At 52.6% G+C, this 26,334-nt stretch overlaps 1 protein-coding gene across 1 annotated transcript in view; it reads right to left on the bottom strand.

Annotated features, from left to right (window-relative positions):
• Positions 1–204: 204 nt before the first annotated feature.
• The window catches only part of FBLN7 (fibulin 7), a 45,498-nt gene continuing 19,368 nt past the window's right edge, over positions 205–26,334 (bottom strand). The window contains exons 2-8 of the mRNA XM_045979610.1: positions 23,890–24,049; positions 18,752–18,922; positions 8,139–8,264; positions 5,205–5,342; positions 4,081–4,218; positions 3,057–3,195; positions 205–1,514 (exon numbers count right to left, since the gene is read on the bottom strand). Of these exons, the coding sequence (XP_045835566.1) occupies positions 1,142–1,514; positions 3,057–3,195; positions 4,081–4,218; positions 5,205–5,342; positions 8,139–8,264; positions 18,752–18,922; positions 23,890–24,049 (1,245 nt within the window). The 3' untranslated portion in view covers positions 205–1,141. The remainder of the gene's footprint in view (positions 1,515–3,056; positions 3,196–4,080; positions 4,219–5,204; positions 5,343–8,138; positions 8,265–18,751; positions 18,923–23,889; positions 24,050–26,334) is intronic.

The following is a 26,334-nucleotide window of genomic DNA, read 5'->3' as shown; positions in this document are numbered from 1 at the left end:
TATTTGGATACTTTGACTCTCCTCCCAGTTTATCTGGCTCTTAAGCTTTAATGTGAACAGTCTCCTCCACCCCCCCAGCCCCCCCGTCCCAGCCAGTGCTTGCCTTCCTCAGTTAGCTGGAAAGCACTGCCCCTTAGCTCCTACATCAGGAGTAGGAGGCCCTGGAATCAGTGTAAATTCAAGCCTTTTCTTAAGCTCATCACAGCCACGCGTGGCTTTAGCAATCTCCCATTTGGCCCAGCCAAGTTTCTATTGTTGGCTCAACCCCAAGGCCGCCTCCGTGGTTTCTTTTTTGTGCATTTATCTCGGTGGGTCCCGCCTAGATCAGAAGAGAGCCAGGTATCCCTTCCTGGAAGGTCCTGAGCTAACTCATGTGCTGGGACAGGCCAGGTGGGCATGGAGGAGCAACAGACTTTATTTCTTCAGTTGCAAGACCAGGTCACGTTCTGAGATACGATTTCTCAAAGGGGAATTCATTCCAGCAGAACTTAGGCTTTAATGTTGTTTCCTTGGTCTAGAAGAATGTGTGCGGGGGTTTCAGGCCCTGCCATGGCTTTCTGATGAGAAGGCTGGCCGGCGTGTCGCAGAAGGAATGCAGACAAGAACACTGTGCTGGGCTGAGGCAGAAGATCCACTCCCCATGCCGCACGAGCCGGGAAGGACTGGTCCTCAGCACACCAGAACGGCTTCGTAACATGGCGTGACTCTGACCATACAGAGGACTGACAGGCCTCTCAGACACATACCGTAACACAGACATAGTCCCTCCCCCGCCGGTTCATACTCCCAATGCCATTCAGCCAGCATTTTGAGAAACTGCCCACTTCTCTGTAAAGACTTGAGAAAGTTAGTGCATAATCTATGGGAAGAGCTTAAAGCAGAAAAACAAAAAACAAAAAAACTATCATGGCAGCACCGTGGGTCCCGTAGCTGCCCTTCCTTCTCTGCCGCTCCACGGAAGAGTGTGCAGCACTGCCCGAGAAGCCAGGGGGCACGGGCGGGGAGGTGGGCGGGCAAGGACAAGGCAGGACAGGGAGAGACAGCTGTCGCAATCGGGGCCCACAGCCGGGTCTCTGAGGAATCGAAAGGAGCCCAGGTCTCCGCACTGCAGTGACCCCCCACCACCCCTGCCCCGGCTGCCTTAGAAGTCATAAGGGGACACAAAGATGGTGACCTTGGACACATGGTTGGCTTGGAAGGAGCGGTCCAGGTATTCCGACATGTCAACATCCACCTCTAGCGTCTGCGGCCCCTCCAGGGTCTGGACCAGGATCAGCTCCCCCGTCTGCCGGTCTGAGCGCTGCATCACGAAGTGGCCCCGGCTGTTCCCGCCCACGATCCCAAAGCGCAGGCTGTTGGGTCCAGGTCGGCCGGGGGCCGAGGCCGTGGCCATGCGGAAGAGCGTGATGGGCGTCTTCAGGTTGGAGGGCAGAGAGAGGTAATGGAAGGAGATGGTCTTGGGCAAGTGGCGGCAGGGTCGGCTGTCCATGGGGCAGGGGTTCCGCTCACACTGGCTGGAACGGAGAGGCCAAAAGGGAGGGAGTCAGCCTTGGGAAGACTCAGGAAGGGCTGCTCTGACCTGGCTTGTCTGCCGCACTGCCTTCCTGCAGAGGCCTCCAGAGTGACCTTTCCCAGCCACAGTCCCTCAGCACAGAGGCTCAGAGGGTGGCGGGTGGCAGGTGTGGCCCGGCAAGAGGTGCTCCCCTGACCCACTTGTATACGTACACATGTACATGTGTATTTATACATGCTGTTACTGGGGTTTTTACAGACAAGTAAAGCTGGGAAGATAAAGCAGGTGCCCCTTCTGCCAGTGCCAAGACCTCTGTCTGTAATGGCAGGACCCCAGCAGGTAGCGGCCAACACCTTGGAATGCAGTGCTCAGTGCGAGGTGAACTTTGCAAACACCCAGCGCTGATTCTTTTTTTTTTTTTTTTTAAAGATTTTATTTATTTATTTGACAGAGATCACAAGCAGGCAGAGAGGCAGGCAGAGAGAGAGAGAGGAGGAAGCAGGCTCCCTGCTGAGCAGAGAGCCTGATGCGGGGCTCGATCCCGGGACCCTGAGGTCATGACCTGAGCCAAGGGCAGAGGCTTTAACCCACTGAGCCACCCAGGCGTCCCACCAGCGCTGATTCTTAAAAAGGAAACCCTGTCTTTCTTCATCATTTGGAATCAAGATCTTGTGGAAGTGCTTCTGGTATTTCTCTACCTTTTCCAACACACAGACACATTTAGCGTATTTCGTGACTCATATAATCACAGTTATGTAGGTCGAGTATCACATCTGGCCGATAATCATGGATGTCCCCAGAGGCTATGACGTGGAGTCCCTTCACTGAGTGATTTCGGCCACTGACTTTCTTGATGCTTCTACTCTGCCGTAGCTCAAAAAGCAATTCAGGTATCTGAACTTGGGAAGTTAACTCATCCTAAAGACAATGCTAAGGCTCTTGTGATCGCTTTTTCAGAAGAAAATACATGTACTTTGTGATAGTTGTCATTACTCTCCTGAAAGGCCTGTCTCCCACCTGAAAACAACCACCACAAACCATCGGGTGCTGAGGTTACCAGAAATCAAACCTAAACCAGTGGAAAAGTCGATCAATATAATACAAGGTACAGGGCGTGCAGTGTGACTGGAACTGACCAGGTAGTGGGTACGAGAGCCTGAGAAGATGATCCTCTCCCGAACCTGTAATATGTACCTGCCTCCCAGTCACCACAATGCTCTTGCGGCCAGTGTCACCCCACCCCCACAGCGCGGCACCTGCGTGGCTGTAATCCCATCATCTTCCACGTCAGCAGGGGAACACCTGGAACAGGAACTACTAGCAGGGCAGACTGGGTTCCCACTGCACACAGCAGCAGTGCGTTAAATGCACCCACCAAAGGGAAATGGAAGCTCAGAGAAGCCAGACTCCCAGCTCCCTGCCTTCCATCTTCCTTGGATCTGACTGTATTTTCTCCTAAGAACCTCCGAATCTGCCCAGCCCTCTGGGAGGCCGGGGTGAGGGACGCTGGCATGCAGCCGTGAGCGGTCCTGGCTCTACTCACAACGGAGAGGTCTTCACGTAGCTCACGTTGCCACTGCCTTCGGGGCACTCCGGGCTGACGCACTGGAAGCCTCCACCGGTGTTGATGCACATGGTCCCCCGGGGACACACGAGCTGCGGGCTCACACACTCATCGACATCTGAAATAAGGGACAGCCAAGAAGAGTGAAGATCCCCTGACGTCCCTTTCTGTCACAGGACCACATGAAAAACCCAGACAGGCACTGGAGTGTGGTGGGCTTTCTCAATACCCAGTACTTATTTTTCAAACGGGAAACCCTGTCATCGTTCACTATTTGAAATCCAGACCTCACGGAAAGGCTGCAAAGTCATGCTGGGGAGCTCCCCTCCCCGGGATCCTGTGCTTCCACGGGGCGGACAGGTGACAGAGAAGCACAGGAGAACGACCAGTCCCAGGTCATGAAGCTTCTCTCCGAGCTGCCTCCTCCTCAGCCTCAGGGCCCTGGAGTCTTCCCTCAGTGCCTATTTTCAGGCCCTTTAAGAGTCAAGTCTTCTGGAAAGCCTTTCTCCTCAGCCTCACCCCACCCCAAATGCAGATGTCCTCTCTCTCCTTTGAATGAAGTCTGCTGCCCCCTTCGTCCCCGCTGGAGGCTGTTTCTTCACAATCTACACAGTTCTACCTGGGCCTTCTTGAATACTTATGGGACGGAGGGAGGGAGGGATGGGTGGATGGATAGAGGGATGGATGGATGGATGGAGGGACGGAAGGGGGGAGAAAGGGATGGATGGTTGGGAAGATGAATAGATGGACGGAGGGATAGAGGGAGGGCTGTATGGACGGATGGAGGTGTCTTCTCCGGTCTCAGGTTATCCTCTCCTCTGACCCTCGCAGTAGAATCCCACTAGGACGTCACCGGGCAGCCACCTCTTCTCTCACATTCTACCTGGGCCCACAGAGGAGCCCTCTGCCTTCTCTTCTGCTCCTTCTCCCCACTGTCTAGGACCAGCCAGGCTCGCTCTCTCTCGAGCCCACAGCCCCTTGCCTCCGCAGCAGCATCACTCACCCTCACAGCTCTTCCCATCAGCCAGCGTCCGGTACCCGCTGGGGCAGGCACAACGGTAGGAGCCCGGGGTATTCACGCAGGTGTGCATGCAGAGCCGGGGGCGTCCCTCCTGCCTGTAGAGCTCGCATTCATTCACATCTGGGGACAGAAGTGCTCAGTATGACCAGGAGCCTTGTCGTGGACATCCACCAACCATGACCCAGGTTGGCTGTGCCACAGTTCCTGGAGGCAATGGCCACTGTGGCTAAGTGGCTGGGCCTGGGCGGGGAGGGCGCTAGGCAAACCCTATTCCCAGCAGAACGCCCAGAAGAAGAATAAGCATGCTCCCCCTCCTCCGCAGCCAAGGGCCCAGAAAGCTGTGGGGAGAGCTGAGAGGTACGTGGTAGATCCTAGATGGGTTCCTCTGTCTGAGGCTGAAGACTAACAGGGAACCCTGTAGAGGCTGGCACATCAGGCGGGCAGCCCAGACTACCAGCCTGCACCCAGCCCCACCTGAACTGGCCTCATCTTTGGGGTTAGAGGAGGAGGGTCTCATTTCTGTTACTGTAAAATGAGGCACTTCCACCAGTTGGGCAATTCTCCAGTCTGGGCCCACTTGGTTTGAGCTGTTCTCAGAAGGCACTTTGGTAACCAGGGGAGGTTAGCTACAGTTGGCTGGGTCCCTAAACCTAAGTGGAGGAGGGGGGCCAGGGAATGGAGTCCCGGAGCCCTGCACAGCACAGGGGGCCTGCCTAACCAGCCCAAAGACTCAAGCTCCTCTCTGCCACCTGCCGCTGTGTGACTGCAGCCGGGATGGAGGGGAGAGGGGGGCTCCAGGCTCTTCTAGGTGGGTGTGCGTCGTTGGCACTGCACTGTGGCTGGGTTCTGAGATGGGGGCCAGCCTGGGCACTCCCGACTGCTTTCTCCACAATCTTGATTTCTTAGGATCGCCTCTGATATCCATGTCTCAGCAAACCATTAGGCTGATACCTAGAATGCAACGTGGGCCCGGCTTTCTGAGACTTTGGCCGCCACCCCCAACCGCTCGCTGGTGCCGGGGTAGCAGGAGAGAGGCGAGTGGGAGCCCTGTCCTCTCCTGGGTCCTCCCCTGCCCCCCCCCCGCCCCCGAGAGAGCCCGGGCCTACCCTGGCAGACGCTGTCCCCGGCGGCGCCGCTCAGGTGGAACCCGGCCTCGCAGCTGCAGTGCTGCGTCCGCTCCACCTGCGCACAGCGCGGCGCGCGGCTGAAGGCAGGGTCGCCGGCTATGGTGTCGTCGGGGGCCGCTGCGGGGAGAAGACACCCTCAGTGCCGGGCCCTGGCGCCCTGGCGCCCTGCCGTGGGCCCGACCTCGGGCAGGGACCGGGTGGAGAACAAGACCGGGGCGCGGGCCCCTTCTCAGAGCTTACTCTGGAGTAGGGAAGGAAAGACAAGTAAGTCACCAGAAACCCGGGGTCGCTCAGGGCCGCCCAGAGGGGCTGGAGCCGGGGGAGCACCGCCCCAGAGCACCTTGCAGGACCCCGCGGACCGCGCGACTGCCCCCAGCAGGGCCGCGGGCGTGTTCAGTCCATGTTTTCCTTTCAAAAGGCTTAACAGTGATCCCTGGAGCTTCAAACTATGGAATGTAATACACTGGGAGCAGGCGCGGGGGGGGGGGGGTATTTTTTGTTATTGTAATTAAAAAAAATTTTATTTGAGAGAAAGAGCCCAAGAGGAGGTGAGGGGCGTGGGAGAGTGAGAAGCAGACTCCCCTCTGGGCAGGGCGTCCCTTGCAGTGTTGGATCCCAGGACCCTGAGATCATGACCTGAGCCAAAGGCAGACGATTAACTGAGTGAGCCACCCAGGCGTCCCTGCTGTAATTTTTATACTTTTTTAAAGTATCCAAGCTTTTGTCTTTAAACCAGGAACATCGATTTTTTTTTTTAAGATTTTATATATTTAGTTGAGAGAGAGAGCGAGTGAGCATGTGCACACCAGTGGGGACAGGGGTGGAGGGACGAGCAGACTCCCCTCTGAACACTGAGCTGCATGTCGGGCTCGAACCCAAGACCCTGAGATCATGACCTGAGCTAAAGTCAGACGCGCAACCCACCGAGCCACCCAGGTGCCCTAGGAACATTAATTTTCTAATACGAAAAAGAAATTAATGAGTTTTTCAAAGTTTTCAGAGTATTTAGGGCTCTCAACGTTTAGGGGAGATGGTAGAGGAATTGGTGGCGAAAGTAATGACGCAGAAGAGGACACCCGAGGAGATACCGTGTGACTCCACTGAGGCGAGGTTCTCAGAGTAGCCAAATTCATAGAGCGGGAAAGCAGAATGGTTGTGGAGGGGGAGGCCAGGGAAGGAGGAAATGGGGAATTACTGTTTCAAGGGCAGAGTTTCAGTTTTGCAAGATGAAAAAGTGGAGGTGGACAGACGGTTGCACAACAGTGTAAATGTACTTAATGCCTCTGGCTTGTACCCTTAAAATGGTTAGAATGGTAAATTTTATGTTATGTATATTCCACTACAATGGCAGGGGTGATAAAGGTGAATGGATTTAAAAAAGGATTCCGAGAGAGGCTCCCCCTTCGAACCGGGCAGACCCGGGCAGAGCTGATGGGAAGGAAAGCTCCAGCCTGGGGGACCAGGTGAGCAAGAAGCCAGGACTTGGCAGGGTTGATCACGGAGACCATGAGGACATCAGCTGGCCTCAGCTGCACCTGCTCACTCCCTGTGCCCCTGGGGAGGTTCTTGTGGTGGGGATACTTGATATGTAAAGTGCCCCCTGGACCCGAGGAGCAGATGCCTATGTCCTGACAGCAGAAACCCTGACACGGAGGGTTTGGAACGTTCAGAGTCTAGTGCTAGCTCATTTGGGTTGAAGGAGGCCCATGTCTCGCTCCTTTCTGTTTGTAGGGAGAAGGCGAGGCAGTCAAGAAGGCCACAGAGAGGCCACAGAGAGCAGCCCCCCTCGCCGTGGGGGGGGGGGGGAGGGGCGGGGAGCTGCATTCTGAGAGAGCTCCCAGCAAGGCTGACTCAGCTGAACGGAACCGAGACAGTTCAGCAGCAGATCTCTGCGGGCAGCGGTGTAAACTGGCCTCGGATTGGGGCTGGCGCAAGAACGGCAAGTACTGACAGAGCCCCTACTCTCTGCATCCTGCTGTTAACCGCCGATCCCTCTTCCCACATGGAGACTACACAGAGAAATCCAGACAACCAGACAGGACACTCCAGGGTTTTCTGGCAAGGAAAGAGGACGTCTTTAGGATCTGACTTTTTTATATAAGAAGTGCTAGTTACAGCATAGTGTGGGAACCTTCACAGATTGTTTATCAGACTGTCTAGCCCTCTGCGAAAACAGCCACTTTGTGCCCTCTAGACCCAGCTAGAGCTGTATTGGGACTCGAGATGTGGATAATAAACTGACCACCAGGGGCGCCTGCGTGGCTCAGTCGGTTAACCATCCGCCCTTGGCCCAGGCCCTGATCTCAGGTTGGTAGGATGGAGCCCTGCATCAGGATCCCTGCTTAGCAGGAAGCTGTTTCTCCCTCTGCCCGCTCATGCTCTCTCTCTCTCTATCAAATAAATAACAAAAAAAAAAAAAAAAGAAAAAGAAAAAAATTTTTTCTTTTTTTTTAAATAAGGTCACCACCAGTCAAATGTCTGGTTGCACAGTTCTGCGGGTACTTGGGCTTGTATCAGTAACTACTGACTTTGCAGAGTGTGATGTGAGCATCGGAAAGGAAGAGCCATTCTGCTGATCCGCAGAGAAGATGTGGACCACGTGAAGATGGAACAAGGAAGCCTCTCGGCCGAATTACCAGTCTGGGGAGCTTCCACACTGCGGGGGGGTGGGGGGGTGTCAGTCCCTCTACCTGCATTTTCTTCCATAAAAAGCATCAAAACGCTGGTTACACAAAAGGGCCAAATTCCATCCCAGATAACCACCTCGGGGAACCAGAGGGATCAAGGGTCAAAAAGCCCTCTCTCCAGGTGGGGAACTGAGCTCCTGCCATGTCTGCATTTGGTGACCCACGACCAGGGAGTTCCTCTCTTGGCAGCGGAACGTCCTCACCCAGCCTCACGGCAGCCACGTACCTGTCTGGGCCAGGTGCTGACAGCGGCTCCCAGTCCTCCCCGGAGGACACATGCATTTGTACTGGTTGACTCCTTCTACACAGGTCCCCCCATTCTGACAAGGCTGGCTGGAGCATTCGCTGATGTCTAGGAAAAGAAATCATTTCCAGATACAAATAGGTGAGTTCTGATTCTAAAACGAACCCAGACCGAAGCTGAGTTGCCTTTCTTTACACGGCAGGATGACTTTGGCTTCTACTCGCTAGCTTGGCCCTTGCCACTGCCCCAAGCTGCAAGAGCTGGGAGGGGGCTGGTGGCACTGAGCCACAGCCCACCCACTATTCCACAAGCCATCGAGCCTCTGGCACACACTGCTCTCACCTGGAGCTCTGCCTGCAGGAGCTGGCCTGTCATCCAGCCATGCTCCCCCGGATGCCCCATTCCCTAATTTATAGGGTAGGCTGCCCCGTGTGCCCACAATTTCTTTGAGTCAAACCAGACTGTCCCCCACAACTCTGCCCTTAGCATCTGGAACCCAGGAAGAACACCTTTTTATTTTTTTTTTGAGATTTTATTATTTATTTAGAGCACAGCCGGGGGAGGGGCAGAGGGAGAGGAAGAGAGAGAATCCCCAAAAGACTCAGGGCAGAACCCGATGTGGGGCTCGCTCCTAAGACCCTGAGGTCATGACTGGAGCTGAAATCAAGAGTTGGACCTGAACTGACTGAGCCACCCGGGCCCTCCAGGAGGAATGCCTTTTGAATAAGAACCCAATTCGGGGGAGCTATAAGAAGGAGAAATGATGGTCCTTCACAGTTTCCAGAGAAAGGGAAAACGAAGTCTCTGCAAGTTTCTACCCAGTAGCCCTCCCGTGCTCATTTCCTGCGTACCCAAGGAAGTCTTTCTTTTGACTCTCGGACATTTGGTGGAAAAGGGAAATAGTCCTTGCTCGTACTTGTGGCAGTCCTGGGGGAAAGCTATATATAGAAAGAGGTTATATATTTAAAAATTTAATAGGTTTCTCTCTGTGTGGTAGGATTCCAGGCAATTTTTCTTTATTTACACGTTTTTGTACTCTTCTTTTTTTCTGCAATAGAACTTTTCCACAATAAATTTTCTAATTAGAGAAAAAAAATTGTTTTAAACCCTCAGGCCACATCTGCTTGTTATGAATCCTTAAGCTTTTTTTTTTTTTTTTTTCCAATCCCAGCCTTAATGCACAGAGCACAGGCCCTTTCTACCAAAGAGAGAAGCCTGTCGGTTCACTGACTTGACCACAGCATCTCGGGAAAGGAAGCTGGAAACCTCTCCTTGCTGGCATAGGAGCATCCTTTCCTGCTGTATCTATCACGAGGAAGAAAGGTGCTTTGCTTCTGATGAGAACAGCAGCCTTGCTGTGGGTGGGTTGGCAGGGACTTCGGCGTCCTCAGCGCCAGGATGCTATATAGACTGTTCTATGGTTTCTGTTAGTCATGAAAGGACCCAGACTGTCCAAATGCTGCTTATCCCTGGGGAAGGAGCCTTTTCAGCTTCTCAGTAACCTCAGCCTGGTTGTGCTCTCCCCATCGGTTCTGTTCTCAGATGACCGGTTTTCAGGAATGTGTCTGGAATGACACCATACCCAAATGCCACAGAGCGTGGACTTCCCATTTCTGCCCATTGTCCAGCCCCAGATTCGCTCACCAGCAGAGTCTGAGAGTGGGCAGACCACAAGGCCATGACGTGGTGAGCCGAGAGCCAAAGAGGTTGAACACAAGTAGCTTTCAGTCTGGCCCCCATGGGAGCGGCACCATTGTCTCTCCCCTCTGGGCTTCCAGTGGAAGGGACTGGGCCTGGCTCTATGGGGGGTGGGGGGGTGGGAAGGGGGGGCTTAGGGGGTGTCACTTGCTCAACAGAGAAACGCACAGGTGCCCCAGGACCTTGGGCTCTGTCTCCCTGACTGGACCTTGTTGCCCAGGATTTTCGTCTCTAGACAGGCTCCCCACAGACTCTTATCTGGGTGCCTGGTGAGAGGCAGCCATTCCACGGCCCGATGCGCAGTCCTGGTGCCCCATCCGCGTCCTGACTGAAGTCCAGTTGTCATCACCCTCACATCTGTCCCAGGCTGTGGGATTTAGCTAAGTGCGGGGTGACTTCAGAGCTGTAAAGAGGGCGGAGGCTGAGGAGAGGCCGCCGAACCGAAAGCATGGCGGATGATTCTGTTTTAATCTGCTGTTCAGTGAGCGCTGACTGTCTCCCGGGAGCTGAGCTGTGTGTTTCACATGGACAATCTGCTTTTTTTCCCTTTTAGTTCTAATCCTTTCCTGCATTCTGTCATCTCGTTTCAGATTTTCCATTTCTCCAATCACCTCATCGCTGAGGCTTTCTAATTTTTATTTATGCTGTCTTTTCATAGTTTTTATCTTTTCCAAATTTCTTTCTGCTTGTTTGGAAATATTAGGTAATAGTTTTTCATCTGTTTCATGGTCATTTTATGGCATTTCCTCATTGTCTGTAGAGACTTTTTATTCTTTTTTTTTTTTTTTCTTATAATAGTTTGTATGGGATTTGACAGAAGTCCTTTTCTGTTCCTCCCATTTAGGGGAAACAGGTTTTCCTCGATAGCTGGTCCAGCTTCCCGACATGGCTCTTTTTAGTCCGGCTCAGGATTTCCCCTCATCGGCCCGCTTTGTGCTCCTCTCCTGCTTTCCCCTGGACCGTCTCTTGCACTTGCACCAAATTTCTTTGCTGGGCTCCATTTGGATCTTCCTCCCATTAGAATCTCCTCAATACCAGACTTTGTCCTGGAAAGTCTCAAGAGTTCCTAGGGGCCAAGAGCACGCGCTCCAGCAACTGAGACTTCCTGTTGAAAAGCTGTGGCCCGCCCTTGAGAAAACTGGCCCAAGGAAAGCCAGAACTGGAGCAGATCCTAATAAGATGATTAGATTTCAAAGAAAAAGGAAAAAAAAAACAAAACCTTTGGGCATCCAGGCAAAAAGACCGAGATCCTGATGATGGCAACAGCAGGATCAGCTGTGACAGAAGACATGGAGACATATTTCATGTACTCAGGGAAAAAAGATGTGACGCAGAGAGTTGGTGTCCAACCAAACTGGTGTCTGGTGGGAAGGTGACCCATTTTCTGAAAGGGCAAGAACTCAGGGAATTGCTCCCAGTTCCTCTGGAGGAATAGGCTGGAGAGATGTCCATATGGGGACAGCAGTAGTCTCCCCACGACATCACAAGGAGGGCTTCCTGGCGGCAGTGTCTACCTCCATCTGGCCCAAACCAAACAAAAATCTCCCTTGGGTGATCAAGGCTCTGGAGTTAGCTACCAGTGTATAAGAAATTCAGAGACCAGAAAGGTCTAAACTTCCAGTTATATGATAAGTAAGTACTGGGGATATGGCGTGCAGCATGGGGACTGTGGCTAACACTAATGGGTTGGTATCTAGGGAAGCTGTTAAGAGAGTAGATCCTCAGAGTTCTCATCACTGGGGAAAAACCATTTCCTTTCTTTTTCTTTTGGTACGTCTGTGTGAGAGGGTGGACGTGAACTAAACTTGGCCTGGTCATCATTTCACAATATACGGAGGTCAGGTCATTATGCTGCACACTTTAAACTTAACACAGTGCTGGATGTCATTTATATGTCAATGAAACTGGAAGAAAAAGAAAGAGATCAGAAGATCGCACTCAGTGACCCCTCAGGGATGCGGTTTGCAAAATCATGGCTGTGGGAAACAAACCATTTTCTTCAATAAATAAACCGCAAAGGATTGAGGTGGGGTGGTGGGAGGAAGGATGAGGAGGAGGAGACTGTATAGACTTTTATAATAAAGGCATAAGAGACTGGAACTTGGGTGGCTTGGTCCGTTAAGCCTCTAACTCGATTTTGGTTCAGGTTGTGATCTCAGGGTTGTGGGATCAAGCCCTGAGTCTGGGTCTGTGTCAGGCATGGAACCTGCTTAAGAGTCTCTCTCTCCCTCTGCCCCTTCTCCCCTAATAGAAATAAAATTAAAAATTAAAAAAAAAAACCCACAAACTAGGGGCACGTGGGTGGCTCATTTGGTTAAGTGTTTGCCTTCGGCTCAGGTCATGATCTCAGGGTCCTGGGATCGAAACCCGAATCAGGCTCTCTGCTCAGTGGGAAGCCTGCTTCTCCCTCTCCTACTCCCCCTGCTTGTGTTCCCTCTCTCACCATGTCTCTCTCTGTCAAATAAATAAATAAAATCTTAAAAAAAAAAAACCAGCCCACAAACTTAAAAAAAAATGGTGTAAGAGACATGTGAACCTATTGTAAGTGTGACACTTGCTTGGGCCCTGGTTTACTATTTTATTTATTTATTTGACAGGGAGAGAGAAATCACAATAGGTAGAGAGGCAGAGAGAGGAAGAAGCAGGCTCCCCACTGAGCAGAAAGCCCGATGCAGGGCTCGATCCCAGGACCCTGGGATCATGACCAGAGCCAAAGGCAGAGGCTTTAATCCACTGAGACACCCAGGCACCCCCCTTGGATCTTGGTTTAACTGAAGTGTTAAAACCATGTGAGACAGCTGGAGGAATTCATACCGTGACTAGATATATAGATAATAAGGAATTTGCTATATTTGAGTATGTGAGGATCATTATACTCCTCTACTTTTGTGCTTTTGAAATTGTCCATAGTGAATGGTGTTTTAAGATTGCTTGTCTTGGCATTATTTATGATTATGAAAACCTGGACACAACAAAGGGATAGTTCAGTAAAATGTAGAATAGCCTTGGGGACACTCAGGTGGCTCAGTTGGTTAAGCGTCTGTCTTCGGCTCGGGTCGTGAACCCAGGGTCCTGGGATCGAGTCCCAAATTGGGGTCCTTGTTCAGTAGGGAGCCTGCTTCTCCCTCTCTGCCCCTCCCCACCCCAGTTGTGCGCTCTCTAATAAATAAAATCTTTTTTTTTTTTAAGTGTAGAACAGCCCTTAGGAGCACTTGCTTCATAATTATTAAAGGTTATGTTTAGAAGAAAGCGTTAATGAAGATTTCCTTGTGGTAAGATCTATACATGGATGCCCGGAGAGAAGTCTGGAAGGAAATTCAGTTTTTTAAACATAATCGCTCATGCATTCATTTGATCATTCAACGAGTTAGCCAGCCAGTCCTTCAGTAACTACCAAGGGGCTAGCGAAGGAAGCTCTTTCTACTCAAATCCTTTTTTCAAGTTCTCTGAGGAAGGGCCTCTTATGCAAAATGCCCTTCGAGCCCTCCATCCAGAGTCACAGCCCTGCTTTTCCAGTTTCCCGGGGTACTCCAGCCTCTGCGGGCCCCTCCCGTCTCCCACGTCCTCCCTTCCTATCTGACCTCTCTGTGCCCTTCAGGTTGGGGCCACTTGTTTTCTCTCTCTCCCCTCTCTTCACCGCTGCTCTTATGTGAGTTTCAGTCCTGTCAGTAGGCTAGTGACTCCCAAGTGTGGGTGTCTCTCCTGCCCTCCCACTGTCCACCTGACTTCTCTGTTGGGAAAGGCAGTCTCAGGCCTGCAGTCTGAGGAGCCCCATTGGGCCGAAGAAGAATGGGCCTTGGGCCTGGACTGCTGCCTTGACATGGGGCCAAGAGCCCACGCCGCCTGTGTAGGGCTTACCCGCTCCTATGGGAGGGGGCGGTCTCCTGTCCCTGATTCATGCTCCACGAGCGTTCTTCTGTTCTGCTCATGAGTGTGGATGTCAATGACCCTCGGCTTTCAATCTTTCAGATCCATGAGAAGGGGCTGGAGTGTCCTTCCCTGCAGCACAAGGGGTCCCCCCATCCAGGAATTGCCCTGTGTCAGCTGCTGGCCTCCCTAACCGGCCCCCACTGCTGAGGCTGACCGTGCTCCATCTCTTCCCTCCATGAGCCGAGGGTTCCATCCAGGGTCTGACCATGCTGTGTTTTCCTAGGTAACTCCAGGACTAAGATGCCATGGGCAGAAGTGCCCGGAGTCCTCACTGGGACTGGTAACATGGTGTTCTGCTCGTTGCTCTCCATGGGTGGGATTAATGGGTCTCTGTTATGATGTCCTACAGACGTTTTAACTTAACATGTCCAAAATGGAGTTCTGATCAACCGCCCTCACACAGATTGCTTGAAAACAATCCTACACTCATTCCTCAGTCTTCACAGGCTCTATAAATGACACCATGTACCCCAACATTCAAGCGGAGTTGGGGAGCCCTGACTTCTCTTCCATGCAGACGGCCCACGTGGGATGATGGCAAATTCCATCTGTTCTGTCTCTAGGTGTGCTTTCACTCTCCTCTGCCATCTCTCTCCGCTGGACTTCTGTAGCCCCCAAGTGGTTTCCCAGCTCCCTTCCCATCCCTTCCCATGCACTTTCCACACAGCAGCAACACACATGTCCAATTACCACACCTCTCTCCATACACCTGTTTGTTGTGCTCCAACTACAATCCCACCTCCCGCCCAGCCTCCGAGGCTGCTCCCGCTGGCCTGTGTGTCTCCCCACCTCTCCTTGGTCAGGCTCAGCTCACACCTGCCCCAGCAGGAAGGCTCTATGCTTTCTCTTTTTGTTTCCACAAGCATGCCAAATTCTCCCCTTCCTTAGGGCCTCTGCACATGGTTACTCCCCTTCCTGGGACAGCATCTTCCCCCTGTCATGCACCCCACCCCGCTCATCATGGGATGATGGACCCCGCAACCCCTTCCACATCTCTGCATCCCCATGACCACCTCAGAGAGGCCCTCCCACATTCCTGCCCCCACCATATAGATTCTCAGCCCCTGCTTAGATCCCTTCGAGGCAGGGATCCCAAACCCCTATTTCTTTACTTGTGCATTTGCCTGTCTGTTTTGCTTGTTTCCATCTTAGCAGGTGAGCCCCACGAGGTTGGGCAGTGTCTTAGATTTGGTGTGAATCTCCAGCACCTGGCACAATCTTTTGTGCATAGCTGGTGCTCAATGAAAACCAGCTGAATGAATGAATAAGGTCACAAAAAGAGGGGAGGAGGGAACGACTGCCAATAACAAGTCTTTTTTTTCCCCAGCATGGGAGTAAGGGAAAAAGTTATTTATTTCTCTCAAGTTTTTTCTTTGGTTACCAATGTTGTCAAAGCAACAAGGCCTGTGGCGATGGTTCTCCCAATGCAGAAAGCTTCAGCTCTTCAAAACATGGCCTTCCAAGAAAGAAAGGCGAAGAGGGAAATAAGCCAGGGAGCCAAATGGCTGTTTTCCATTTTGGAGCTCTGGAGCCTACCTCTGCACACAGGGCTTTCTGATGGCAGGATTATGTGAAACTTCCTTTTATGCCAACTTGGGTGCATCACCTTCTTTCTGAGCAGCTGGCTGGGGATGCGGTGAGGGGTTGAATTGCTGCTAGAGCTTTCACTGGCACTGACATTTTGGGTCTTGAAACAAATCCCCTGTGATTAAGAAGATTCTTTTCCCTCTCTGGTCACAACACAATGACCGCAAGACTGCGGATATGGAAAATGAAGTGGAGGCATGCGTAGCTAAGATTCTAGGCCTCTCTGTGATGTGTATGTGTGTGCGTGCGCATGCGTGCGTGTGTGTGTGTGTGTGTGTGTGTGTGTGTGTGTGTAGGTCACTGGATTGTTGAACCCCAGCTCATGTCCTGCCCACACTGCTAATACTGTTACAGGAGGTTACCCCATAGCACATTGAAGCTCTCCTTCTCCCTCTTGACAGGTTTGGGTGGCATCCCTTTGAGGCTCTTACTGGAGATAGCATTCATTAGTTGAATAAATCCCTGCTGGGGACAGAGGTGTCCACACAGGCACCATCCACGAACCTGGGGAGAGGTCCTGTGTCCGTAGCTGTTTGAGCCCACCACAGGGTGAACTCTCATGCTTCGTTTACACTTAAACAGATGACAAATATCTATCTGAGCTCTCCGTGTGGAATGGCCACAGCCTCGTTCCCTGAGCCCATCTCTCCTGGGGTTTAGATAGTGAATGTGGTCCCAGCTGAAGTCCAGGGTGGGCTGCACCAAGCAGTCCTCAGGCAGGGGGGTCAGGGAAGAAGGACACAAGGCTAGGAAGGAGGCCGAGGGGGAGGGGAAACAAAGAACACATGGCAAATGTGGAAGGAGGTGGTAAGTTCAAGGGCGAGAGTCAGGAAGTATACCACGTTGGACAACGAGGAAGGCCAGGAGACTTGCTGGCTGCACTTGGCATTGGTCCTCCAGGAAAAGTCTGCTCTCCACATCTCAGGAAAGGAGACTGCCCAGTGGGGCTGGGTGCCCTGATCTTCGAGCTAAGCTGGCCTTCCCAAAATGTCCATGTGTGTGGAGGTGAGAATGTGCAGGTAAGTCATCTGGCCGGGGTGGACACACGCTCAGTCTGGACAGAGCCCTACTGTTGGCTTGCTGCAGGTAGCATTCTGACTGGTGAGGGCCAAAGTGCATCAGGGCTTCAAAATTTTCAATATCTTCTCCTTCTGGCAGTGCCAAGAACCAGCAGAGGGGTGTTTCTCCAGAATGAGTTAACGTCAGAATCACATTGAAAATGTAGATTGCCAAAGTCTCACCTACAAAGATCTCACCCAACACAATAGGTCTTTTGAGGCCTAAGTGCCTGAATTTTATAAGCTTTCTCGGTGACTCTGGAGGACCCCCAAATTTGGAAACCACGGCACACAAATCACTATAGGGTAGGACCCTCTTTTCCATGGAGGGGTTCTGCTGCGGGGAGGCAAGGCGCCAATAGACACCGAATGCATGCCTGCTCCAGAGTGAGAATGGCCCAGGATCCTCTCGGGGTGGGGCACGTCCTAGTGAGCTGCTCAGATGGAGCTGGGCTATGGGGAGCCTTTTGGGTTCCTAGCCTTGTCGAGCCCCTATGCGTTCCTTTGGTCAAGCCATTCCTTGTGACTACGTTCCCGAGCCTCTGATGTTTCTTACTCATTTGTCTAAAAAGGCATTCTTTTAGCTCTCTCTCTGATGAAGTCATGTTTTCACTGAAACCACATCATGCTCACCGTAAATGTCTATCACTACTGAGGACAGACTACACGGACAATACCCAAGCAAGACAGAAAACAGCACACGGGCAACACATGTTTGTGCGCACAGCACTGCTGGGGGAAGGGGCTGGGGCAACCCGGCTGAAGAGCAGCGCGGCAGCGCTCAGTTCAGAGGAAGCGAGCAGGTGGCCAGCTGCCCTCAACTCCAAACCCAGAGAGACAGCCCCGGTGACAAAGAGGGGAGAGCAGAAGACCTTGCTGGTGCCATTTATGGTGGTGGGGAGTTGGCTGCCATCTGGGTGGCCATGATCCGGGGCGTAGCCAAGTAGGCTGCAGAGGGCACCCCAGAAAGGATGATGTGGCCATCAGAGCACCTGAGTGCTATGAGAAAGAAATCAACTGGGGTCCGTAACTCAATCTGTAAGTTAAAAAATACAGACACCCAAAGCAATGACCATGAGATGCCATTGTGTTCCCACCTCTGCTGCCATAGCTTGTCACCTGTAAGGTGATTAGCCTGGATGGAGATTTTTCAGGGTCGAGGGTAAATCCAGATACTGGCATTTCCCCTGGCGTGTTGCCAGCTACATGGCTTATATTTCTCTTCTGGTTCCCAGCTAGGTCTGAGAGATGGTGTCTGCAATCAACCTCAAACTTTTGTTTTTCCCAGGAGATGGGGAACGGAGGTCTAAATCCATGAATGTGGTTCTGGCTGCCGGGTCTCCACATGTCAAGCCACACAGTCTGTCTTTAGAGACGACAGGGGGCAGAAGGAGAGGGAGAGAGAGAATCTTAAGCAGGCCCCATGCTCAGTGTGGAGCCCAGTGTAGTGCTTGATCTCACAACCCTGAATATTGCGACCTGAGCCGAAATCAAGAGTTGGACGCTTAACTGACTGAACCACCCAGGCGCCCTGAGATGATATATTTTCTAATGTTCTGTCATGTTTCCAAGTTCTTTATGCTCTCAAATCTTCTTTATGCTGCTCTTGACAACATGCTTATTTATGTAACATTTGCATTTCGCTTTCAACTCTTGGGATAAAATCATGAACATTCTGCCCCAGCAGGCCATCCTGTGAGCCCTGCTCTAAACATGACCGGCATCCATGACTTTCTGACCACAGACTTTTGAAAAGCCTTTTTTTGGTAGAGAATACTAAGTCTGATTTTCCTCCACGTCAAGAAAGTACAGCTGTTGAACCGAGCACAGACAGAAGAGAAATCTTTTCATACCCACCCCTCATCTCCGCGGTCTCTCCTGGACCCTATCTACACCAAGTCCCAGAGCAGACACAAAAGACACCTGGAAATATCCTGAACCCTACGAGTCGTTAGCGCCCTTGCAAACTACAGCCCCAGAACGTCAGGAAGATCATATCACCAGTATCCGGAGGGAGGTGTCTAGGAGCACAGACTCTGGGGTCAGCGTGTCTGGGAGTGAATCAGCTTAGCCTGCTCCCCCCACTGGATGGTCTGGGGCAAGTTCCTCCACCTCTCCATGCCTTGATTTCCCCACATGCGAAACAAGACAAAATTGGTGAGAGGGTTTGGCAGAGCCCGTGCAGGCTGGTCCAGGCCTGGCCCGGGGGTGAGTCAGCGGACATGTGGCCACTATTCTGCAGCCGAGGAATGGTGGAAGAATCAGACAGAACATGTCCTGTGGAATGACCCTTTTTATCCAGCAGAGGAGGAGAGTCTGTACCTCTACAGTGGGGCTGCTCCCCCCTCCAGGTGCCATTGGGAAGACACACCACGCTGCTGGGCCCAACCAGCTGGAACCCAGGGTTGCAGGTAAAATGGACTTCATGATCCACTAAGTACTTGCTTCCAAACTTTCTGCCATCTGGGGGGGCATTCAGAGCAGGGCAGGACACTGCAAGGACAAAACAAAGGACCACGGTCATTTAACATCTCTCCCAGTTCCAAGGCTTCTCATCTCTATGTGCTTCTGGGACCAGTGCCTCCTCCAGGCTGTACACAGGGCTGGACGCTTTTTTTTTTTTTTTTAAGATTTTATTTATTTATTTGACACAGAGAGAATGAGAGAGAGGGGCAGTGAGAGAGGGAACACAAGCAGGAGGATGGGGAGAGGGAGAAGCAGGCTTCCCACAGAGCAGGGAGCCCGACCCGGGGCTTGACCCCAGGACCCCCGGGATCATGACCTGAGCCAAAGGCAGATGTTTAACAACTGAGCCACCCAGGAGCCCCAGGGCTGGACATTTGTAATGCTGACTCACTGAATCCTCCAGGCACTCGTGGGCATGGGTGAGACGTGCCCACTAGTGCAAGCAGAGCTGGCGTCTCAAGAGGCACCGAGGGTTGGGTGCAGGACCTGGCAGTGTGGGAGGGTCAGAGTTGGGACACCCCCCCCCACCCCACCCCAGTTGCAGCTGGCCCACCCACTCCTGCCTCCCAGGAGCTCTAGCCCTGCTGGGTTTCTTAGGCCTTCTGAACAGGCCGGGGTCAGGCCCACCTCTAGGCCTTGGCTAATGCTCTTTTCTTGGCCTGGAATATTCTTTCCCCAGAACGTCTCTTCTCTGGCTCCTTCTCACTCTTCAGGTCTCAACTCCATTTCTACCACCTCCCAGAGTGTTTTCTGGCCCCCTCGCTTAGCTAAAACCTCCCCAGGCCCTCTCTACCCCCTTGAACCCTGCTTTCTTCTTAGCATATGTAATTATTGGAGTTGTCTTCTCGAGGACGTATTTGTTTCCACACTTGTTGTCCGTGTTCTCCCTCCAAAGGCAGCGCAAGAAGCTAGGGACCTCACCTGGCCTCGCATCCCTGATGAGGCCCTAGTACCAGCTCCGAGCCTGGCACACAGTGAGTGGCTGATAAATAATTCTTGAATAAATGAACAAATGAAACATTTCTTTATTGAGCGGCTTACCATGTGCCAAGCAGTAGATTAGGCGCTTGGGATAGTGAACAAAACAGCAAAACTCAGCTCTCAGAAAGCCCCCTTCTAACAAGGGTGCCCACCAATGACCAAGATTCTCTATATGCAGATGGCAGCATGTCCTAAGAAGTGTCATACAGAAGATACGGTAGGGAGTAGCGTTGGGGACGCCAGGGGAGGGGGCCCATTTTGAATGTGGTGGTCAGGGTAGGTTTCATGGGGGCAGAGTTGAAGAAATGAAGGCCTAAGCCTGCAGATATCTGGAAAGGGCAGAGGGAACAAGCTGGTGCAAAGGCCCTGTGGTGGGAGTGTGCCTGGCAGGTCTGAGGAATGTCAAGGGCAGCACAATGGCTGCAGTAGAGTAGACTAGCTGGAAAGCAGTTGGGGATGAAGTCAGAGAAGCATCAGGGAGCCTGCAAGGGTGTGAGCTGGGGCAGGAAACGGCCAACTTCCATGGGAACGGCAGCAGCGGGCTGCAGCCTGAGCATGAAGTGTCAGGTGTAAGGCAGGAAGAAGAGGAGGCAGAAGCCGGAGATGAAGGTGGTATGGACCAGGCGGGAGCTGGGAGCAGAGATGGGGTGAGGGGGAGGGCTGAAACACTGGCTGTGCCATGAAGGCAGAAACAAGTGGATTTCCCGAAGGCGTGCTGCTGGCTGCGGGGAGACAGTGGGCCTCCCCACTCCTCCTCTCCTGCGGCTGGCTGCCTCCCACAACCAGGCCTTCGTTGTATCAAAATCCCAAAGGTGGGACAGGTTGGATTTGGATTTTGTTCAGTTGGAAATTCAGAGCCACTTCTACAATGCCTTTTTGGGTTTTTTTAATTTAAGATTTTATTTATTTATTTGAAAGAGAGAGAGAGAGAGCACAAATGAGAGAGAGCCCACGAGCAGGCGGTCAGAGGTGAGGGGAGTTGGGGTGAGAGGAGCAGCAGAGGCAGAGGGAGAAGAAGGCTCCCCGCTGAGCAGAGAGCCTGATGCGGGGCTCAATCCCAGGACCCTGAGATCATGACCTGAGCCAAAGGCAGACACTTAACCGACTGAGCCACCCAGGTGCCCTTACAATGATGCTTTAAGGTAAGTCCCAAGTGTCATTTTGGAAATGCTCTTGGGTTTTAGACAGATGGGAAAGAGGTGTGACGGTTGCAGCGAGTGGCAGTGAGTGATGGGAGAATCACTCAGCGTTGACCATGAGGGGAACGTCTGCCCAGACAGTGATCAGGAGGCGCCCTGGACCCTGACGGGCTCCCCCCGTCCCAGGCAGGCTGGCCTGTGCGGATGGGCATGAGCTGGCCCCTCCGAGTACTCCCAGTGCCCTCTGGTTACCAGGGGACCACTGCTATACCCCCTTCCTTTAGTAGACCTACAACAGGGCACCCAGTGGTAAACACTTTGTGAGACTGGAGCGACTGTGAGCTCACATCCCCATGCGGGGCTTCTCCCAGGCTGTGGCCTCAGTCCCCGCAAATAGCTGCATAGCTCTTTTCCAATAGCAACTACTTTATTGTGCAGAAAGGGATTTCGGATGCTCAGGGTGGTGGGGGTGGGGGAGGCGCTACGGGGAGGGGTCGTGTCTCTTTGGGGAATGAAAAATCTTTAAAATCTTCCGAAAAGAAATTCTACCTGCTGGAGCAACTCACAGGTGAATTATAACCGGAGTAAATGCAACAACACTGAGCACACAGTAGGTGCTCAGTAAATGTTAGTGGAGTTAACAAATGGGTACAGACTGGTGAAAAATCCGTTTGCAGTCACTTCTCAGGTGGGAGCCATGGGCCTCTGTCCCATGGAAGGATGTGCCCTTTGCTGGTTCACAAGGAGCGCGACGTGGTGAGGCTCCAGGGCCACGGGGAAGCTCCCGCACCTTCTGGAATGAGCTTACTGTGTAAGGCACGAGCTCAGCAGTGAAGCAATCCTAGGGATTCAGGAACACGGAGGGAATAAGACTGCCTGGGTAAAGCCCTGACGCTGATCAGGTGTGATGTTCCCTAGAGAGAAAGGCAGGGAAAATAGGAAGGCGACTCCTAGAAGCCAGAAAGAGGAAGGCCAAGAATTCTCCAGGACTAGAAAGTATTCTTTCTGACTCCCAGCAAATGTCCTTAAAAAAAAAAAAAAAAGTAAAAGATCATTTGCCTACAACCTGCAAGCTTCCTGCTACTCCTGGTACAGGCCCAGCACCCCCAGCCCTGGACCTGAGGTGGAAACCCTGACAGCTGCTCGCCTCCATGTCCAGCCCATGGGAGAGGCAGCGGCACTGTGGCAATATCTAAAAAGAGAATTGGCCATTTTAAAAAATCTCATGTGGTTCAGGGAAGAAAGACCCTGAATCTGGCACTGAGAGGATCAGTAATGTCATAGGAGCTACCTGTCTGTCTATTCGAGCGGACAGAGGTCTCTAACACAGGCGGGGCGGTTTTATGAAGGATCTCTTGCAAGTTCTTCTTGGAAGCTTCCAGGGACTCTAGGAGCTGTGATCCTGGGAAAGCAGAAAGGCTCCACGCATTTGAGCCTCTAGCAGGAACAAAAAAATTCAGATCTAATACCTAGTGCTGCTAACTCTACTTCTCTTGGCCTCAGTTTCTGTGTCTGTAGCACAAAGGAAGCACAAAGCATGTAGCACAAAGCATGCCCTGCCTGCCTCTTGGACTCTGACTGCGGTGAACCGCCCTGAAGGCCGGGGCCTCAAGGTGCCTTGGAAAGTGTGAGGACACTGGTGGGTCAGCCTAGCTCTGCACCGGAGCAGCCAAGGAAAACAGTAGCTGCCAACTTAGGGCTGGTGAGACTCCAGATCTGCTCCCAGATCCCGAAGGGGTAGGAAATCCACTGTCTTCCCCAGGAAACTTCATCTCATGCCACGAACACCACAAAGAGGGCCCTTGATAGATGCGTCTGAAGTGAGTAAATGACATCAGATATTCCCTAGGTTGTCCCCCTGACCCCTGTGACCCTGAGGAGAAGCCACCTGGAGGCCAGGTGGAAGAAATCCAGTCACCCGTGCAATGGCCCCACGGTGAAAGCCATGACTGGGACCACCAGGGAAATGACCTCTGTCTCTCAGAGTCCTATCCTCTGGGAGAGAGTCTAGGGACCCACAGGAACCTCACCGAATGGGAATTGGCCTGAGCAGCAACCCCTCCACCCACCACCACCGCCAGTGGTGGGGGGGCTCATGTCAGAGGGCTGTCATGCCTGAGAAACTGACACCAATGTTGTTTCATGGGCTGTGGCAGGCGTGCCCCACTGGTGTGGGACGTTGGTGGAGGGGAGGTCGTATGTGTGTTTGGGGAGGGAACTCTCTGTGCTTTCCATTCAGTTCTGCTGGGAATTTAAAACTGCCAGAAAAAAATAGTCTATGAACTTTAAAAAAAAAAAAAAAAAGGATGCCTGGGTGGCTCAGTTGGTTAAGCGTCTGCCTTTGGCTCAGGTCATGATCTCAGGGTCGTAGGATCGAGTCCCACATCTGGCTCCCTGCTCAGCGGGGAGCCTGCTTCTCCCTCTGCCTCTGCCTCTTCCCCTGCTTGTGCTCTCACTCTGACAAATCAATAAAATCTTTTAAAAAAAGGAACCAACCCAAGTCCACCTGGGTGGGGACAGGGAAGGGGAAACTCCTCAGGCTCCAGGAACCGTGGCTCTTGACAGTTCTGCAAGAAGGACATGTGGAGGAATGTTATCAAGCCTAGAACGAACAGGTCTGAGAAGAACTGGGTGACAGTCAGATGGGGGAGAGGAGAACCAGCAGATGCTCTTCACGCCCTACCCCCATGCTCCGACCAGCCGGGGTGGACAAGTGTCCCCACCCACCACCACCAGAGGCGAGGCAGGGGAAGGCCTGGGGGTCTACTCCGGGACAGGGGCAGGTGTGGGCCGGGGCGGGGGAATGGGGAGAGAACCCACAAGGGAAGGGCCTGCATGCCCGGCAGCCCCAGCAGCACCGATGCAGGGACCCACCTGGGGGGGAGTCCGGGCCCGCTCTGGCCACCGAGTGGTGCAGCGCCGCCAGCTGGCTCTTCATGCTGCGGAAGCCCTCAGCGAAGCGGGTCTCCTGCCCCTTCAGCACCTGTTGTAGCTGGCGGATGGCCGTGAGGAGCTGCTGTTTGTTGAGACAGTTCTGGGGAGAGAAGGGGTCAGCACCGCCACCATTGTGGCTCCTCTCAGCTCCTGGCAGCCACCCAGGCCCCTGGGCCCCCGATGGCCCCGCAGCCTCACCAGGCACCCCGACACCGGGGGCTGTCAGGTCACCAGACCGAGACTCCCCCGAGCCCACAGATCACGGCGCCAGCTCGCCTCCCAACAACAAAAAAGCTCCTGCTTTTCAGAGTCAAGGGCAGAACCCACGATTCTGAGCCATTGGGTGATTGAGCAGCTCATTCCACCCAAAGTGACTTTTCATCTGTCTGTTCCTTCAAAAGACTCCCTCATTCTTCACTCGGAATCTGTGCCCTGAGATCTGGGATTGGTGACCTCGTTCTTTCTTTCTCTTTTGGGCATTGTTAAAAACAGCCGGATGATAAAGCATATAAAACGGGCGAAACAGGAAGGCCCCATGCTTCCTGTACTTTTAAAAACGGAACAAGGCAAAGAAGAACCTCGGTAAAGGTAAAGAAGCGTTCAGTGACAGTCAACACCCCGTTCTGATGGTCTGGAGAAAGCTTTCAAACCAGAACAAGGTGGGGCGCCTGAGTGGCTCAGTCGGTTGAGTGTCTGCCTTCCACTCAGGTCATGATCCCAGCGTCCTGGGATCAAGCCCCACATCGGGCTCCCTGCTGGGCGGGAAGCCTGCTTCTCTCTCTCCCGCTGCCTGCCACTCCCCCTGCTTGCTGCTTGTGCTCGCTCTCTCTCTCTCTCACTCTGTGTCAAAAAAATAAATGAAGTCTTTGGGGGAAAAAAGAAAAAAGAAAAAAAAACGGAACAAGGTGGCACATGCTTATCATGATAAAGACTACCTCACTTAAAGCAACACCCAGCATCACACTTAGTGATAAATATCTCCAGCTTTCCCGTCTCAATTACCTTTAAGAGCCAGGACTTGAAAAGGAGTAAAGAAGGGGGTGAACACAGTAGGCCCTTGGCCTTGGTCGGGGAGGGGGTGTCCCCTGGGGCCTGTGCATTACCTCAGCAGAGCCTTGCCTAACCTGACTCCCATCACCTGCACAGAAGGGCAGTCTCCAAGGGCCAGGCTTATGGATCATTTTTAATTTTCTTTTTTATACCCCATTTTTCCCCTATGAGTCCTGGGTTTTATCATTTAAAAGAATTTTTTTAAAAGGCAGCAGGGTGGCTGGGAGTCACATGGCCGCCACAGCCTCTGGAGGCTTCCAGGTTCGCCAGTGGGGCACTGCCACCGAGGTCTCCCAAGGAGGCTGCCAGGCCGCTGCGGCACCTTGGGGATTTCACCAAACGGATGACTCACTGGCCTGATTCAATGGATGCTTTTGACACAGCTGAATCCCCAGGTGTCCCTGGAACTCATTAATCCATGGGGTCTCCTTGGCCTCCACCCTATCAGGGCCTGACTGGGCCTAGCCCCAAATGCTACTGCTGGGAAGAGAAGTTTTGTTTCTTTTCCTTTTTTCTCCCCCATTGTGGTCCTTCCCATGCAGGTTTGGGGGCGCTGGGGCAGCGACCTTCTGCCATCAATCCCCTACCGGCCCACCCAGACCTGATTTCCCACATCCACATCCCCTCCTTTAAAGAGAAAAAAAGATGGGGGCGCCTGGGTGGCTCAGTGGGTTAAGCCTCTGCTTTCGGCTCAGGTCATGATCTCAGGGTCCTGGGATCGAGCCCTGCATCGGGCTTTCTGCTCAGCACGGAGCCTGCTTCCTCCTCTCTCTCTGCCTGCCTCTCTGCCTACTTCTGATCTCTGTCTGTCAAATAAATAAATAAAAATAAAATCTTTAAAAAAAAAGGAGAGAGAGAGAGAGAAGCTGCTTATACACTTGATCTTAGCCAAAAGGCCGAGACGTGATGAGAAGCCGTTTTTTTATAGATGGTTTCGAGACTTGTGTGTAATTTACATTTGTAAGTTCCTCACAGTTTACAAAGCTAAGTCTGCTTCAAAGACTACTACTGGCTGGGAGCAACCCTGTGTGGGCCTGGGACGGTCTCTCTTTCACAGATGAAAATGTACAGGCTGAAAGTTGAGCGACAATCCCTACCTCACGCCACTTAGAAGTGATAGAGCCGAAATGAGAGCCCTGGTGACTTCCGTCCCAGAGCCACCACCCCAACCCCCAAGCCCCCGGCTGTATGGGCCCCAGTGGACTGTCTTAGGCCCTGTCTCATTTGTTCTTCACACATCCCTGTGTGGTGAATGCTCTCACTGATTAATTTGTACTAACAATTGATAACATTATGACCCAAGCAAAATATCCCTCAGGCTCAGACTTCCAGCTC

Source organism: Meles meles, chromosome 15, assembly GCF_922984935.1.
Source record: "Meles meles chromosome 15, mMelMel3.1 paternal haplotype, whole genome shotgun sequence".
NCBI classification, from domain to species: domain Eukaryota; kingdom Metazoa; phylum Chordata; class Mammalia; order Carnivora; family Mustelidae; genus Meles; species Meles meles.
The sequence above is the reverse complement of the archived record's forward strand: the minus strand, read 5'-3'. Positions and strand labels throughout refer to the sequence as shown.